A 19,135-nucleotide genomic window follows, 5' to 3' on the forward strand; every position below is an offset into this window, starting at 1 on the left:
AAATTGTTCGAACCAATCAAAATCAACAACCTTCTTCTTATACTGATGCGGTGCTTATTCAACAAACAATGGATCAAATAGCTCAACATGAAGTTAATCGTCAATCAAATGATCAAAGCGATCCGATTCAAGATCAACAAATTCCAGATCAGACAAATCAATTTCTATATCAAGATCGTAGTCATTCAACAATCAGTGATCAAGGTTTGAATTCAGTTAACTTCTCTATTCCAATGGCAGTTCCACCGTGTAATACATCATATTCTTTTCAGAACATTACAAATCTAGTTACTCTGAAGCTTAATAGAGAGAATTACTTGCTATGGAAAACAGTTATCATGCCAGTTTTCATCAGTTTCGATTTATTAGGACATATAGATGGTACAGATGTTTGCCCTTCTCGTTTTATTATTGATGAATGTGGAAATCCCACAAACAAGATCAATCCTAATTTCACTACATGGCTCAAAAGAGATCAGATGTTAATGATCTGGATCAACGCTACTCTATCAAATGAAATACTTCTTATGTTGTTGGTGTCACTTCATCAAGGCAATTGTGGTTACAACTGGAAAAGAGGCTATCTACTCTTTCAAGGTCTCATATTAATCAACTCAAGGCACAACTTCAATCTTTAAAGAAAGGGAATCTTACTATGGCGCAATATCTTCATAAGCTTAAATTTCTTGCTGATAGCCTTGCTGCATCTGGTGAACAAGTTTCTGATGCTGATATGGTTTTTCATACACTAAGAGGTCTTCCAGAGGAGTATGCTGCTTTTGCTACTTCCATAAGGACTAGGTCGAACAATGATCCAGTACAAGTTGATGAATTACATAGCCTTATTATCAGTGAGGAACTTTCAATACAAGATCTTAGAGGCAATATTCAAGCTGATCCAGTGCAAGCTTTTGCAGCTTTTAATCAAAATCAAAATCAATCAAATAGTTTTGGCAGAGGAAGAGGGTTTGATAATTACAACAGCAACAGAGGAACTGGTCGAGGTTTTTATAGAGGCAATGCCAGAGGAAACTATAGAGGCAGAGGAAATAGTTTCACTAATGGTCACAACACTGGCAGAGGAAATGGATTTAGCTACAACAACAATGCCAGCACCTCTAATGGTTACAATAATGCCTCACAAGGTCGCCCTCAATGTCAGATTTGTACTAAATTTGGGCACTTGGCAATTGACTGACACAATCGCATGAACCACTCCTATGTAGGACGAATTCCACCTACTAAACTAGCTATGCTTGTCAATATCAATGATGTTATACCTCAGCCTCATGGTTCTCAATATCATGGTTCTGGTTCACAGTACAATGGTTCTACTTCACAATATGCTGGCTCTCCTTCTTACTACAATGGATCTAACAATTATCCTGGTCCTAGTTCATCAAAGGAATCCTATTGGTATGCTGATACAGGAGCTTCAAATCATCTCATGAATGATCTTTCCAATCTCTCCATACACTCAGACTACAAAGGAGCTGACAAAGTCCTTGTAGGAAATGGCCAAGGTTTGTCCATTCTTCATATTGGTTCTGCGTCTGTTAAACCACATAATTCCTTGCATAACTTGCATATGAAAGACAATTTACATGTTCCCCAAATACAACACAATCTTCTTAGTGTCCATCGATTTGTCAATGATAATAATTGTGTACTCATATTTGCTCCAAATGCGTTCTATGCTAAGGACATTGCAACATGGAGGACTCTTTTCAAAGGTCCAACTGAGCATGGTCTGTATCCCATTCATCTCTCCACTTTGTCAAGTAAAGTTCTATTTCCTTCTGCTTTCATCACCAATAAAGCTCCTGTTGCAACTTGGCACAGAAGACTTGGGCATCCATCTGCTGCAGTTATTCACAAACTTCTTCAAACCAACAGTATTGATCTTCAAGGGTCAAAACAATTTAATTTGTGTGCTGATTGTGCCATGGGCAAAAGCACTAAGCTTACTTTTGGTTCTTCATTTTGTAAAACTGTAAAACCTTTACAATTACTGCATATTGATCTTTAGGGTCCATCTCCCATTGTTTCGATTAATGGTTTTAGATATTATGCCAGTATTGTGGATGATCATTCTCGATATTGTTGGATATTTCCTCTTTGTAATAAATCTGATTTTTGCTCTGTGTTTCAATCTTTCAAGTCTCTAGTTGAGAATCTTTTGACTGGTAAAATACAATGTGTCAGAACTGACAATGGTGGTGAGTTCATCAGTACTCAATTTAAAAATTTTCTTATCTCCCATGGTATCAGTCATCAATTCACTTGTCCTCATACCTCTGAACAAAATGGTATTGTAGAGCGAAAGCACCGGCATATATTAGATATGGCTAGAACCCTCATTTCTCAGTCTTGGATGCCACCTAAATATTGGTGTGACATTTTCTCTACCTCTGTTTATCTCATTAATCGACTTCCTTCAGCTTCACTTCAAAATATTTCTCCTCTTGAAAAGTTGTTTCATGTCCAACCTAATTATTCCAATCTCAAAGCTTATGGATGCACATGTTTTCCTTGGTTAAGACCTTATACAACTAATAAGCTTGATTTAAGGTCTAAACCTTGCGTTTTTCTTGGTTATAGTTTAAATCACAAAGGTTACAAGTGCATGGATATACAAACTGGTCGTGTCTACATATCTAGGCATGTTGTATTCAATGAGTCTGAATTTCCATTCAAAAACACAACTCTACATTCAAATTCAATGTCTCCTACAGAATTTCTTCTTTCATCCTTTTGCAATGATATCATTTTCCCTTCTTCTCATACTTCCACTCCACCATCTTCTGATTCTACTGCAGTTATTACTTCTTTATCACCTACTACACTACCTGTTGACACTTCTTCTTCAATTCATTCTATGACCACAAGAGCCAAAAATGGCATTTTCAAACCAAAATCTCTCATCACCACTAAACATCCTATTCCTCATGCTCTTCAAACTACTTTTTCTTCTCTACCTATTACACCTACTTCTTTCACTCAAGCTGACAAAGATCCAAACTGGAGAGCAACAATGGTCAGTGAATTTAATGCTCTAATAAAAAATGGTACTTGGATTCTTGTACCTTATTCTCCTTCACAAAATCTTGTTGATAACAAGTGGGTATTTCAACCCAAAACAGAAAAGCGGATGGCTCCCTTGATAAGTATAAGGCAAGGTGGTAGCTAAAGGCTTTCATCAAAACATGGTTTTGATTATGATGAAACCTTTAGCCCAGGTTGCAAAACCTCCAACTATAAGACTTATTATATCTCTAGCAGTTTACTATAATTGGGATATCAAGCAATTAGATGTCTCAAATGCCTTTTGCATGGTCATCTCAAGGAGGATGTGTTCATGACTCACCAAAAGGTTTTGTTGATCTTACTAGACTTGCTCATGTTTGCAAACTGTTAAAATCTTTATATGGTTTAAAACAAGCCCCCAGGGGCTTGGTATGAAGAGTTATTTCATTTGTTATCTCTTGGATTCTCTACCTCACATCCGATCACTCCTTATTCATCAAGAAAGACTCAAGATCCATTACTTATATTTCGGTATATGTTGATGACATTTCGATTACTAGCAGTTACGCAAGTGTATATAAAAGATTATTTCTCATTTCGGCAATTGTTTTGCATTGAAAGATCTTGGCTCTCTCCATTATTTTTTGGGTCTAGAGGCTAAAAGAAACTCTACAGGATTGTTTCTATCTCAAACAAAGTATACCTTTGATTTGTTGACAAAAGCAAAGATGTTAGATGTTAAGCCTATTGCTACTCCTCTTGCAACCAATTGCAAACTTGACAATCACACTGGAGAACTTCTACCTAATCCCATGGAATACAGATCACTTATGGGTGGTTTACAATATTTAACATGGTGCAGACCTGACATTTCATTTGCAGTTAATATGGTTTGCCAGTTTATGCAAAGCCCAAGAGCTCCTCATTTATCAGCAGTGAAAAGAATTCTCGTGTACTTAAAAGGGACTATACATCATGGCATATGGTTTACAAAGAGCAATCTCGAATACAAGCATATAGTGATGCAGATTGGGCAAGCCGCCCAATGGATGTAAGGTCAATTACGTGGTTCTATATTTACATTGGTCATAATCCTTTATCTTGGTTACGCTAAGAAACAAAAGATGGCCGCTTTCGATCGTCAATCAAGGCGGAATATCGTGCTAGCTCTAGCTCAAACTGCTGGTGAGATCTATTGGATATGTGTACTTCTAAAGGATCTCATGATTTCTTTACCTTCAGCTCCATTGGTTCACTGTGATAATATTAGTGCAATTTCTTTAGCTCACAATCCTGTATTTCATGCGAGAACAAAACATGTGGAAATTGACTATCATTATGTCAGAGAATTAGTCACCAATAAACTTCTTGATGTTCAGTATCTCAACACCAAGGATCAGATTGCCGATATCCTTACTAAAGCTCTATCTTCTCAACGATTTCATTTTCTTACTAGCAAGCTTTTAGTGCTTTCTAATCCCTTCAGCTTGAGGGAGGGAATTAAGCAAAAGAATGAAGCATCAGACAAAGAGCCAGCTCATCAAAGATAGTTCTAGAACATTCTGTTGTAACTAACTAACTCACGTCATTCTGTTGTAACTAACTAACTCACGTCAGCTAATGACTATATAAAGGTGTAATCAATATTGTTTGAGTAATGAGAAAAATATTGTATCACAAACCAGTACATTAGTAAACTGGGATAAGAGCACCTCTAGGTGCAGGCAAATCCGGAGTTATCACATGTCTAGCCGCATCCGTTGTCGTGTGCAAAAACGGGCAAAAAATGGTCGAAATTCTACATCCATATATCTACACTCATTTCTTTCTTCATTTTACATACACTCACCCCAAATATTCTAATTAAACAACTCAACCATTTCACATCAATCCTCAACAAACAACACACAATAGATCATGAAGTGTATGAGTTTTTTCCCCTTCAATCTTCATCTGTCTTCATCTTCATCGTCATTTTCTTCTTCATCTTCTCCGGCGGAAGACTCGGTAGATAGTCTTGATGAGGAATTTGTTAACAACATTCTTTTTATGAAACACAGTTTGGTTGTACTTGCACAAACACAAGTGCATGCTCCGAATGCACGTGATGGTGCAAAGAAGGGTCGAAAAGTGAAACATATAAATTATGCTTTGACTTTGGAAATCTTGAAGACCAACTATTTTGTCGATCGTCCTGTTTTTCCGAAATAGGATTTCAAACGGCACTTTCGTATGAAAAAAATATATTCCTTCACATCTTTAACGATATTCAGACTCATTTTAAGTACTTTCAGCCTAAATTTAACAATGTTGGTAAACCTGAGATAGATCATTTAATCAAGGTGGTTGCAGCTTTGCGTATTACTGGTTAGGATACGATGGCTGATCAATTATACATTTCTGAGCAATCTGTAAACCAGGCGTTGAGGCATTTCTATGATGCAATTATCAAATTGTATGGTTCAGTCTACTTGCGAAGGCCAAATATTGCAGACACAGAATGCTTGCTTGCATATTTTGTCAAACATGGATGGCCAGGTATGTTGGGAAGTATTAATCGCATGCATTGGGAATTACATAATTGTCCAACTAGATGGCAAGTCGTTCTGGAAAACCATATGTTATTTTCGAAGTTGTTGCAACCGAAAACCTATGGATATGACATTATTTCTTTTGGATGTCAGGGTCACACAATGACATCAATGTGTTGGACAACTCACTGGTGTTTGAGCACGTGATGAATGATACTTCCCCACCTGTTTATTTTGATGTAAATCATCATAGCTACAATATGGATTATTATTTAGCTGATGGTATCTATTTTGACTATTTGACATTTATACAAACAATTTCAAAACCTAATGCTCTAAAGGCGAAGTGGTTCACAACGATACAGGAAGCTGCAATAAAAGATATTGAAAGAGTTTTTTAGATTTTGCAATCTAAATTTGGGATTTTGGCAAAAGCTTGCAAATTATGGTATGTGGAGACAATGAGTACTATTATCAGAACATGTATCATATTGCACGATATGATAATCGGAGCTAAGAATAAAAATTATGAAATGAGGAGGTACATTCCTGATCCAGAAGGGCAACCACAGATCCCACCTACTCGGGAACACTACATTGAGGGGACTCTATAAGTTCAATAAAAAAACTATACATGATAGACTTAAAAAGCAATCTTGTCGAGCATTTATAGAGCATTAAGGGTGACCGAGGTTGAGTCAATTGTTGTAATTTAATTTAATTTTGTAGATGCATGTTTCTTTTTAATCATCAATAAACAATGTTAATTAATTTATCGTTTATTAAATATATATATTTATTTAATTTAAACGAACTAACATATATTTATAGAAAATAAAAGTTCATTCATATTAAAAAAAACATATTGCATTATATATTCATAGAAAATAAACTGATTAACCATTCTTAACATTTTCCATTATGTCACCCAACCACTTATATTTTCTACACATTATACACTTCAATAGATCAAGACATTTTTTTTCAAGGTTCGCAAACTTTTTCAGCTCTCTAACACCATCACAACCATTTGGGTATTGTATATGTGCATAAGGGCAATACATATACCAATGATCTTTTTCGCCACAATACGTGCATATCAACAAACTGTCTCCATATACAGTGGCGGAGCCAGGGGGCCCAGCATACACCCTGGCGTACCCTCACTTTGACCCAAACCAAAAAAAAAAATTATTAGTTATGGCAACTGCCCGCAAGTGCTAAGTGGTAGGTAAAAGACAAAAAAGATAAAGAAAAGTATGCATGTGCTAATGAGAAATGAGAAAGGAAACAAAAGGATGTGCTGATGTCATGTGTACAAATAGATTCGGTTAAATTTGGTTAAAAGGATGTGATGATGTCATGTCTACAAAAGGATGTACAAATTTGATTCGGTTAAATTCGGTTAAAGCAAATAGTACCAAAAAAGCAAATAGAAAACCCAATAGTACTTGTGTTCCTTGTGTTTCTCTTTGTCTCGTATTTATCCACCCATATATAAACCCAAACAGAAACCATCTTGTATCTATTAAAAAAAAAAAAAAACCCCCTCACCCACTCTACTTCTCTTCTCCTCCATTCTCTATTATCATATATTAAAATTTAAGTCTTCTACTTTTCTACCCAAACAAACAACTTTACACCTACCGGTTTTGTGAAGGTAACTAGGTAACTCTTATATTATTTAATTTTTTGTCGTCTTTTTGTACTGATTCCTAAACCATATTATTTAGATTTTTATATGTTTGTGATTATTATTTTATTTTGTGAACATTATTGGTGGTTTATTTTAATTCGTGCAATTTCAATTAAATTGATTGGTGGTTTATTTTAATTGTTTAAATAGCTATGCTAAAGTATTTGATCAAAGAAAAAAGTCGTTGCCCACTCAACCAAGTAGTAAATACGAGATCATGTTGTTAGTGTTGAAGTAGGATCCTCTTCAAAGCGAAGTCACTAAGAAACTGAGGATGGTGGTGTTGAACAACCTACGTCAAAGCGGGTTCAGCATGAAAATTGTGAAGAACTTGACTTGTCTAGTCTTCCGGGAGACCCTGGATTGAGGAACAAGATTTCAGATTATCATCCTAATGATCGTGACTCAGTGAGAAGAACATATTTGCTTAGGGGTCTTTGCCAGCCTAATCATACTTTTCCTCCAAGGACAATAGGCAAGAGGAACCGTCGCTTTTGGAAAGAGTGGTATGGAGAGTTTAGTTGGTTGGAATATAGTATTCACAAAGATGCTGCGTTTTGTCACTATTGTTATCTCTTTAAATCTGATCAGGGGGCACAAGGAGGCGGAGATGTTTTCTCTTACAAGGGGTTTACTAATTGGGAAAGGAAAACCAAATTAAAAGAGCATGTTAGAGGACCAAATAGTGCTCATAATATTGCTTACAGGGGCAGCACAGACATTGCTAAATCAAGAGCAGCATATCGAAACATTTCTTGAGAGACAATCTGACCAAGTTCGAAGGGATTATCGAATATATTTAACTGCAATAACTGATTGTATTAGGTTTCTTTTGAGACAAGGTTTAGCTTTCCGTGGCCATGATGAATCAGAGGAGTCGATCAGTAAAGGCAATTTTCTTGAACTTATACGATTTTTGAAAGATCATAACGAAGTCATTAAGAACGTTCTTGATAATGATATGCTTCTAAAAATCGGAAATTGACCTCGCCTGATATACAAAAAGAGATTGTGAATGCAGCTGCTGTGGAAACTACAAATGCTATTTTAAAGGATTATGGAAATTCATTGTTTGCTATTTTAGTCGATGAAGCACGTGATATATCAATTAAAGAGCAAATGGCAGTTGTTTTGCGTTATGTCGACAAGAAAGGTTGCGTGATTAAGAGATTTTTTGGAGTTGTGCATGTTAAGGAAACTAGTGCAATAATACTTAAAAAGGCAATTGATGAGTTGTTCTCTAAGCATGGGTTAAGCATATCTAGACTGCGTGGACAAGGGTATGATGGGGCCAACAATATGCAAGGTGATTTGAATGGACTAAAAACACTTATAATGAAAGAGAATGAGTCTGCATTTTATGTTCATTGTTTCGCTCATCAGCTTTAGTTAGCCCTTGTATCGGTTGCAAAGAACCATGAGTCAATTGCTAACCTTTTTAGTGTTCTCTCTAATGTGGTAAATACTGTTGGAGCATCATGTAAGCGACGAAATATGTTATGTGAAGCAGTGAAGACTAGAGTTGTTGCAGCCTTACAAAGCGAAGAAATTTCAAGTGGTAAAAGGTTGAATCAAGAGACTAGTCTTAAACGATTTGGTGACACTCGATGGGGCTCACACTATTATACACTTCTTGGCATGATAAACAGTTATGGTTCAAGATTACTTGATGTTTTGATAATATAGCGGAAGATGGTTCAAGCTTCGGAACAAAGAGGTGAGGCTTGATTATTGAGTTTCAAGATCTTTTGAATTTATCTTAAATTTGCATTTGATGAAAGCGATACTAGGAATTAGCAATGATTTGTCAAAGGCTTTGCAGCGTGAAGACCAAGACGACATTGTCAATGCTATGACTCTTGTTAAAATAATAAAGGTACGCTTACAGACGATGAGAGATGGAGTGGGATAGTCTCCTGATTGAAGTTTCTTCACTATGTGCCAAACATGATGTGGTTGTTCCAAATATGGAAGAGAGGTATGTGGCTCGAGGGAGGTCTCGACGAAGAGCGGAATGAAGCACTAATTTACATTACTATCGTGTTGGATTATTCTATCACTGTATTGATTTGCAACTTCAAGAGTTAAACGACCGGTTTAATGAAGCAAACACAGAATTACTTATTTGCATGACATGTCTTGATCCTTGTGAGTCATTTGCTGCTTTCGATAAGGAAAAATTGATCCATTCTGCTCGACTTTATCCCGATGATTTTTCAGAGATAGATCAGATGGAATTAGCGGATCAGCTTGAGAATTATATCATTGATGTGCGTTCCGATACTAAGTTTAGTAAAGTAAACGGAATTAGCAGCCTAGCCAAAATAATGGTTGAGACAAAGAAAGACATTGTGTACCCACTTGTGTATTTGTTGATTAAGTTGGCGCTGATTTTTTTAATTCGTTGCTACTACTCATCGTGGAGAGGGCATTTTCTGCTATGAATATCATAAAGAATCGTCTACGCAATCGGATGACGGATGAATGGTTGAATGATTGTTTAATAACATACATTGAAAAAGAAGTTTTTGATAGCATTGATACCGAGTTGATCTTGCAACGCTTCCAAAAGATGAAGAAAGGGTGACAAAAAAGAAGGACGCCGAGGACAACTATGAATTAGTATTTGTTTAGATTGAATTATTTTTTTTCTTTTTTTATTTTTTTATATTACATTTATTGCAATTATTTTATATGATTTTTTTATGTTCGAAATATACTTGTTTTGTAATCGGGTTTGAATTTTTAGTTAAAAAAAAATTAGTGTGTTTTTTTTTATGCTTGGTTTATGAGTGGCTCACCCTCACTTACATTCTGGTTCACATCGTTCATATATATATATATATATATATATATATATATATATATATATATATATATATATATATATATATATATATATATATATATTTAATACCGTGGCATAGATCATACATGCATTTCAAAATTTTTTTCTTTTTACCATCTTCGTTACACCTTCTATATATGAGCATATAACCTTGACAATGTGGTGTTTTAGGTCACTTTGCATTCAGATACTTACATGATAATGTAAAGTGTTTCTTTGAGGTGCAAATTTGGCACCTCTTGATCGAGTGTATCAAAATAACATAATTATTGAGTTAATTCGTCAACGTTGGTATGTTGCCTAGTTTTTTGCAATGATGAAGAAAAAGTCATGGTAAAATGAAATGATTGTGGAGATAGTTTTAGAGTGTGGGGTGAGAATGAAGCAATGTGAGAAATTTACGTATTTTAACTCGATATCACGCGACATTACCAATGTCGCCCGTAGTAAACCCTACATACAGATTTGCGACCCATATTTGCCTATACCTAGAGTTGGTCAAAATTTGAAAATATTTTCTTTAAATTTCGGCCTCAAACATACAGGTAATACTACCACCACCTAGAAATGTTCTAACTTGCAAATAAGATAAACTTTTACTGTAATAGAGCGCTTCGATCTTCATAATTATTTACTTCTATTGTAAATTTATTGTGATAGACTGATAGTGTGATACTGTGATACGAGTTACCAGCCACTATTGTGAGTGATAGTCACGCAGTAGCACGACATTGACAATTATACCCCTAAAATTTGGACATTTTTTTTTGAACTTACGAGTTACGAGTTACGACTCACACGTCACATAACAACCATTTTGGGCTTTGGCCAGCTGAATTTTCGTAAACCAAAAGGCCTAAACAGACTTCAGTTGCTGAAGAGACAAGTGGGTTGCTACGTTCAAAATTTAAAATTTCAGAAAAGCGCCAATATTCTTATTATTCTTATTATTATATTTAGCTCCCAAAACCCTTGTCACACGTGCTCTTGAACTTAAACCCTTCGTCTTCTTGGAAGTGAGAGCGACCCAGCATTCACGACTCTTTCACACTTGACCATGGCAAACAGCAAGTCTTATGAAGAAACTCGAAAGCAACGTGTCGAAGAGAATAATAAACGATTGCAGGTTTGCTTTCTTTCTTTCTTTTTGTTTTGTTTCTTAATAATGTAGTAAATTTTAAGGCAATGGGTATTTAATGATTTCTCAAAATTAAATGTAGTTTATTTACTTGGATTTCATAATCTTTTATCGGCTTAAATCAGATAAACTGCGTAAAATATTTGTCTTGGGGAAATTAAAACTGAAAATGACAAAACTGGTATGTACTGGAAAATAAGATGAAGGGTATGCTATAAAGTAATAAGGGTTGTCAAAATAACAGCCTGGGAAGATTAAGATTATTTAACTGATTTAGAGCTACTACTAAATAGTTATTGATCTTGATGATCTTCTACTATCGCTTCCATCTGTTTGAAAGTGTTGGATGGCATTTGATTCTATTGTATATCATATATGGCATTTCCTTTTTTGTATGCCACTTAACAAGTTGGAGGGCTAGAAATTGCATTGAGTTCTTAGTTTTTGGCACATCTTAATTGTTCTTTTATTTATGCTCTTGTTTTTTGCTTGGCTCATAGGACATGGGTATTCTGAAACTTTCGAAAAGCCTATCCGAAGATATAAAACCTATGAAGAAGTCACCGGTAAGCATTTAGTTCATTACTTTAGTTTTCTGATTATGCTTTTCAGAATAACCAGTAGTTCATGAGACCTTAAACTCGAGCAATTTTGTATGATTTCCACTTTGCAGGCATTCTGTAAATGAATTGTTCTGTTTATCTATTTTGTTTTGCTTTTGTTGCTTATGTTTTCTTATATGCTATCTTACTCCAACAGAAACCAAAGTTGAAGGCAGAGATGCTAGAAGTTAGGCGCTCTTCTCGAGAGCGAAGTCATGTTACCACCTATGCTGAAGAAGTAAGCTATTCGAAAATCTCATCCACCCCTCCCTCACTGCCCTTTTCCTCTTATCCTTCTGTTGTGTGTTTCATATTTCACTTGTTTTGTGCTCCATGTGTTCCAAGTAAACTATCACATATATGGATTATGGAATACTTTAATCAGATTGTTCTATCACCCTCATATGCAATCATGCCTGAATGACAAACAGTATGTTTGAACCATATCTGCTTTCTTCATGCTGCCATAATGCCATGTTTTGGAAATGAAACAATTTACCATTCACCTTAGTTACTTATGATCTGACATTGATATCTAAGACTTGGGGTACATTTGATAGTGCCTTAGGACTTACTTTGAAACAAGCCTTAACTGTTTCAATATGTGATATAGATGAAGGTGGAGTTTTCCCGCACACGCAAAAGGTTCAGGTCAAGCTCAACGAGCAGGTCTTACTCTGCATTTATTTTTATGTTGGTACTATTGTTTAATTTGAATGCTAATTAATTTGAATAATTAGCTACCTTGCTGTACCATATGAAGACGTGAAAGTTGCATCCTATGAGGAAAGGACTTCTGCACAAAGATATGCTGAGGATTTTCAAGCAAACCTACAGCATCCATCATTTGTGAAATCCATGGTCCGTTCCCATGTATATAGTTGTTTTTGGCTGGTAAGTTCCACCACCATTCTTGTTTAGTTATTGAAAATATAGCTTTATAGTTGATACCATTTCTAGTGTAGTATTGTACTTCTACTTGAAGCTATTTTGTTTCTGGATCCTAGGGTCTTCCACATAATTTCTGTAAGAACCACCTCCCTGCTGCTGATTTGACAATGGTTTTAGAGAACGAAAAAGGTTCTGAATATGAATCACTCTATATTGGGAGAAAGAGGGGCCTTAGTGGTGGGTGGAGACGTTTTGCTTTGGATCATAAGCTGGACGACGGAGATGCTTTGGTTTTTGAGCTTACTGAGTCAGATAGGTTCAAGGTAGTACCCCGATTTTATGTTGTTTATTCACACAATTATGATTATATGATTTATATCTTTGGCAGTTTTGGCATGTTATATCTAATTTCATTAGTTTATACTAATTTCACTGAAATGACAACCCATTGGAAAGAAATTTGCCCATTCTATACGTAGCAGAATGCTCTAGACTTGCTCGATACAATTTCAGTATAACTGATTGCACTTGATTGTTTAAATGAGAAGATCTAGGTGGATCTATAGAGCTCTTATGATAGTAAGCACGTTATAGCAATCAGACTGGCTCATTACAAACCATTGTTGCATAAGAGGAAATGTGTAGTCCTTTTTCTTTGTTTTGCACTGTATGATTGATAACACATTCCATCACTAGTGTTCAGAAGATACCTATATCAATTTTCATTTTCTTTTGTTTCCCGGAAATGTTTACAACTTTGTAATGTCATATTTGCGAACTTTTGCTTACAGGTATATATATTTAGACCACGTATGGAGAGTTTGACTAAAAAGAAGGCGGCGAAGAGTAGCAACCAGAAGGCCTCCAAGCCGAAAAAGAAAATAAAATTGGCAGATGAAAAAGACGATTCTACATTTCAAAGTGCTCAATCAAGTGGTGGAGTTAAAAGGACCACTAGAAATAGCAGCAAGCAGAATGCTACTTTAGATGAAGATGTGGAAAAGAATGATGGTTCTGTTTCTCCCTTGTTCCCATGGAAGATGGGTACAAAGCTGTTAAGAAAGAAAAGAAATTGAACTGAGAAAAAAAAACTATAGAAAGAGGAGGAAGCAAATAGAGCACACTTGTTATGAGGATCATACCTGATTTTGTTTTGTTGTATTTGCTAACTAATTCTCTATGTAAATATTTAAATCATCATTTATGTTGTAAGGGCGAAAGAAGCAGATGGTTATTTTCTGTTTTTTCACCCATTGAAAAGACTATTTTTAACCCCTTTGGAAGTTTGTTGGGTTTTGTCAACTTATTACGACGTTGAACTTGCATTGTCATTCGAAGATAACGAGATTAGAAATTTAGAACTATGATGGAGCTTAAGGTTTTGTTTGTGGTGCTGATATCTGTGATAGTTTTGCTTGTTTCAAGTTTTTTATTGGTTGTAATTAAAGCCCGAAAGAATATAAAAAGAGCAGTTGGTTTTTTCCATCCGTATACAAAGAGAGAGTGGTTTGGTGTGCTGGTCAAAGCAATTCAAGAAGAGAATCCCAATCTTGATATTGTTATCTATACTGGAGATCATGATGCTACGCCTGAAACCTTTGATGGTTCGAGCAATTGATCGGTTTGGAGTCAAGATCCTTCAGCCGCCTCAGGTAATTATAGTTTTCATACTATTTAAAAAATATATATATATTACAGATTTAGTGACTTGTTAATTGGTTAGTTTTGCTTCACTTCGGGGGTGTTTGTTTTTCCTATTTATAAATGCTAGACCACTTATAAGCACTTGTAAGTGGTGGACCACTTGTTTTTATCCATTTTTTTTCACACTTAAACTTTATAAGTAAAAAAAAAAAAAAAAAAAAAAACTTATAAATAGGGCCGAAAGTTGTAAGCGAGAAAATTCTACTTACGCCAACAAGTTGATTAGATATAAAATTACATAACTACCCATAGACGCATATAAAATTACATAACTAACCAAATAACAAATGAGTTGATGTAAATGAGAAGAAGTTAATGTTTTTTCTAATAGCACTTCTTAATTATCATAATAAACAGTATGTCTATTGTGGATTATTTAATACATGGTCTATATGAATTTATTTATACTTCCATTAAATTGATTTCTTATATGATCGTCATTAATTTCGACAAGAGAATACATGTGTTATTAAAATATGGGTAAAATTGTAATGTCGACACTTATAAACTTATAAGCGCTTGAAAAAACAAACACCCCTACCACTTATAATTACTTATAAGTAGCAAAAAAAAACAAACAGGTTTTAGGACCTTATTATAATTAGCACCTATAATTAGCAAAGAAAAACAAACACCCCCTTAGTTAAACTCATATTACTAAAGTAGCAGCAGTTCATTAGATTCATATCTGGTTTCAACTCCATAACAAATCTTACCTATTAAGCCATTGTAGCATCTCAGTTTGGGTTTTGGATACTTTCTTAGCTGATTAGCTCTGCTTCGTTGGGTGCAACAAGCTGAAAAAAAATATTTATTTGCATTTGGTATGGTTATATTTGTATTCAAACCTAAGAGTGTATATTATCATCTATGTTCATTTATTAGTTGATCAGGTAGAAGACAGGTTCTATTGTTAAGGATGTATTGTATTTTAACTGTATGGATGGGATCAACTTCCATATGCTTAACTTTACCCATTGCCTTTTAGTAATTCCACAATTTACAAATCAGACGATTTTTTTTTTTTTTTTTTAAGTTTCTAAAAGTATGTTTTTGGTTAAAAGTTAAATTTCATTTTTAATAGAATTGTTAGGACTCAAAGAAAGCTTACTCTTAGCATATATATTGAGGATGATCTCATTCTGGCATGTAAGTATATTTCTGGCATAAACATTGTATTTTGATCTCTCCTTTTGACTTGTCTTCATTTCCTAAGGTATTCTTCTGTTTGGTCAGGTGGTTCACTTGTATAGAAGGAAGTGGGTTGAGGAACGCACCTACCCTCGTTTCACTATGGTTGGTCAAAGTTTTGGGTGGGTCGGTTTATCTTGCATGGGAGGCTTTATGCAAATATACACCGTCATTTTATTTTGATACTAGTGGATATGCATTTACTTATCCACTTGCCCGGATATTTGGATGCAAAGTTATTTGCTACACACATTACCCAACAATTAGTACCAACATGGTTTCTCGTGTTTGGCGCCGGAGCTTGTTGTATAACAATGATGCTTTAGTTGCAAACAGGTACGCTTCTGAACCATTGTAGTTATGTTTCTCATCTGGACGTCATTTTGGCCACCATTGTTTAAGTTACCTTTATTGAAATAATGATAAGAAGTAGACATAATTCATTTGACTTGTGTTTGCCAAATGGCCTATTAATTCCTTTAGGCAAAATATAAACTGAAGGCAAGAAAGTTGGAAAAGTTGTTTTTTTTGTGCCATTGAGGTCTGCGGCCCATGCCACGGGATTTTGGACCTCATCCTAGATCTTGCGAACCAAACTGATCATTTGGACAAAACTCAACCACCAGGGTCTCAGTTTTATTTTGGTTCTTCTTTTCCCCTTTCCTTTTCTATTTCTTTCTTTTCTCAAGGTATCAGTAGTATAAGAGTTATCATTTTTGTAAGTAAATTATTCACTTTCTTTATACACTATGTTCTGTTACCTGATGCAGCACTATACAATTCCTTCACTTGTCGCAGTACTTGGCTATCCAGGTGCAAGGTCATCTACTACACTATCTTTAGCTGGATGTATGGGTTCGTGGGATCCTACACACACCTTGCAATGGTCAACTCCTCTTGGACACAATCGCACATAGAGAAACTCTGGGGAATTCCTAAACGAACTATGAAAGTTTACCCTCCCTGCAATACTTCAGGCCTTCAGGTTAGTTTAATGGTTCTCTACATGAGGAAATCTTGATTGGTAATTATTTATTGTTTTCTCCTCTCTTAAAAATTATAACAACTATATTAAAAACATTTATTCTGTGCAAAGGGTAATTTCTCATCTTCTTGACAAACAAGATCTCTGGAACAATAGAATAGCCTTTGTAAGATTGTTTGTTCTTGTAAGCATGGGAACCATGTGACTAATTTGCACTAAGAAAGATGATGTGCTATGGGCATCTCAAAATCTAAAAGGTTAGGAAGATATAGAGAAGCTGAAAACAAGTGTACGTAATTGGACAGTAGGAGCAAAATGGAATGAATCAATAAGCTCAACCAATGGGTAAATCCCAGAAAGTGCTAGAAAACTGGTTAACAGTGCGTGTCAGAACTGACAAGTAAGCTTTTTCTCAGACGAGTGTACTTAGAAGGATGGTAACTGTGCCTTGGGGCCTATTAAAACTTTTTTTTCGTGCACCTACACTTGTGCTTGTGTGTGCGTATGTTATATCTGTTGTGCTTTGGTTACAGCCTCACCTGTATTTTAAACAGGAGCTCCCATTGGAAGGGTCAAACAGAAACCCAACTTTCATATCTGTGGCACAATTTCGTCCAAAGAAGGTAATAGTTTTTTATTCTCACAATGTGTACAGAAACACATCAGTTCCATTGAAAGCTCATTGTAAGTTCACTTAGTTAGGTGAGCTTGCTTTACTATTTCTCAGGCCCACATTCTTCAACTTGAGGCCTTCTCCGTTGTTCTCAGGGAACTGGAAGCAAACTCTCCCAGGCCAAAGCTCCAGTTTGTGGGCAGTTGCAGGAACAAGGAGGACAAGGATAGGCTGCAAAAACTGAAAGACAGAGCTATTGAGCTAAAGGTGGAAAAGGATGTTGAATTTTATAAGAATTTGATGTACAGGTGGGTCTCCAATCATCTTTCCTTCTTTTCCTCAGGTATCTGTCCTTTTAAGTTTTAATGCATGTGAAATTGTGAATGTTCCTATTATACTTGAGTTCATGACAGACATGAAAGTTTTCGTGCTGGATAGTGAATATCATGTCCACAGGGAACATTATTATGAGCTCTCTGGCTTTGATGTTGAACTGCACATTCTTGATTGTCTGAAAGTTAACCTACTGATACCAGCACATTACAGATGCTAACCAATCCAATTAGAGTATCAGACCCACTAAAGAAATTGCCATTTTTGTTGTGAATACATGGATAAATTTCTATAGAGGTTTGAAACTTTTTGGTCTTCCTAATCTTCTTAATCTCTTACCATAATGTGGCTGAAACTCTTCATAGACATGGGACAAGGGTCCCCAATTTAATTGCATGCTATTTAAAATAATCCTAATGCCATCAGAACACATAAAAGTCCTACAACAGCATGTAGTGTTTTGTACGTGAAAATGAATTACACATGCCAAGAGGCGAAAGCCGAACTAAATAGGGTTAGCAATGAAACAATGGTAGGTGTCGTAGAATGTTGGGTAATCTTTTTTCATATGTATTCCTTTATCTGTCATGAGATTATAATATTACTAGCACTATTTCCAAGAAATCAGCTGCGGTTGCAAAGCATATCGGTTTTGTTGGATTGCTTTATCCCACTCATATAAACGGTGCGGTGAGACTTGGTGAATGTTAAGGGGATATATTTGTCGCGAGACAGCCGAAGGATCTTAGTGGCATCACTCACTCCCTTCAAATAGAGACCCGAATTAGTTCAAATGCACTTCTATCTTTTAGTATAATTCTTAACATCAATATCTATGTTTAAAAATGTGATTTGGTTTGGTATGGCTAAGTTTTAATTGTAAGTTCTAATCAGATATATTGATTTTTGGTGAATTATTAACATGAGCAGGGACTTGGTAAGACTTTTAGGAGGCGCAATTGCAGGAATCCATTCCATGACAGACGAGCACTTTGGTATCAGTGTTGTGGAGTACATGGCTGCAGGCGCGATTCCAATAGGTCGGAGCATGACCATTATATGCATAATCTACATTTTACCTCAAGTACATTTAACTTTCAGTTTTTCTGACTTACAATCCGGCTCGTTCTTTCAGCTCACAATTCGGCCGGCCCCAAAATGGACATTGTTTTGGAAGAAGACGGGCATCAGACGGGATTCCTTGCTTCTGATCCAGACGAATATGCAAATGCCATCCTACAGATTCTAAGAATGCCACATATTGAGAGACTTGAGATGCCAGCAGATTTTTCAGAGCAAAGATTTTATCAAGATTTCAAGATTGCAATCTGCCCAATCTTATCTTTTCCTTCCAAGTGAAGAGCTGTAAAATTTTTGCATGAGAATAGAAGTCCTACGTGTCAAATGAAGTTGGTTGATAATGTAGGCTCTAAACATACGAGTTTACAGTTATTTCATCGTAAAGCACTTAATTGGTTGTCTTGAAGTACGCTTACAAATAAAATAATGAAATTTTGGCAGTCCAAATAATAGAAACATAAAAAAGCCCAAAACCGGTCCAGCGGACCACAGACCA

The 19,135-nt window shown here is 35.6% G+C and overlaps 2 protein-coding genes across 8 annotated transcripts; both read left to right on the top strand.

The window, feature by feature from the left end:
- Positions 1–11,076: 11,076 nt before the first annotated feature.
- LOC147489774 (putative B3 domain-containing protein At5g58280) lies at positions 11,077–14,095 on the top strand. The gene is made up of 7 exons (XM_086570231.1): positions 11,077–11,228; positions 11,741–11,806; positions 12,000–12,080; positions 12,456–12,511; positions 12,583–12,736; positions 12,850–13,056; positions 13,525–14,095. The coding sequence occupies exons 1-7, from the start codon at positions 11,160–11,162 to the stop codon at positions 13,807–13,809; spliced, it is 918 nt and encodes a 305-aa protein (XP_086426357.1). The 5' UTR covers positions 11,077–11,159; the 3' UTR covers positions 13,810–14,095.
- Positions 14,073–19,045, top strand: LOC147489775 (GDP-Man:Man(3)GlcNAc(2)-PP-Dol alpha-1,2-mannosyltransferase-like). 7 transcript variants are annotated; one of them, XM_086570224.1, is made up of 8 exons: positions 14,073–14,385; positions 15,522–15,586; positions 15,674–15,964; positions 16,427–16,613; positions 17,147–17,236; positions 17,341–17,534; positions 18,490–18,599; positions 18,695–19,045. In XM_086570224.1, coding segments are annotated over exons 2-8 (1,098 nt in total). In that variant the 5' UTR covers positions 14,073–14,385; positions 15,522–15,584; the 3' UTR covers positions 18,919–19,045. The 7 variants fall into 7 exon arrangements, with proteins under 7 accessions (XP_086426350.1, XP_086426354.1, XP_086426353.1 ...); XM_086570228.1 differs by lacking the exon at positions 14,073–14,385 and adding an exon at positions 16,112–16,317 and having other exon boundaries at positions 15,106–15,586; XM_086570227.1 differs by lacking the exon at positions 14,073–14,385 and adding an exon at positions 16,112–16,272 and having other exon boundaries at positions 15,106–15,586; positions 16,399–16,613.
- Positions 19,046–19,135: the final 90 nt, after the last annotated feature.

The sequence above is a fragment of the Coptis chinensis genome, chromosome 7 (assembly GCF_015680905.1).
Source record: "Coptis chinensis isolate HL-2020 chromosome 7, ASM1568090v1, whole genome shotgun sequence".
NCBI lineage: Eukaryota > Viridiplantae > Streptophyta > Magnoliopsida > Ranunculales > Ranunculaceae > Coptis > Coptis chinensis.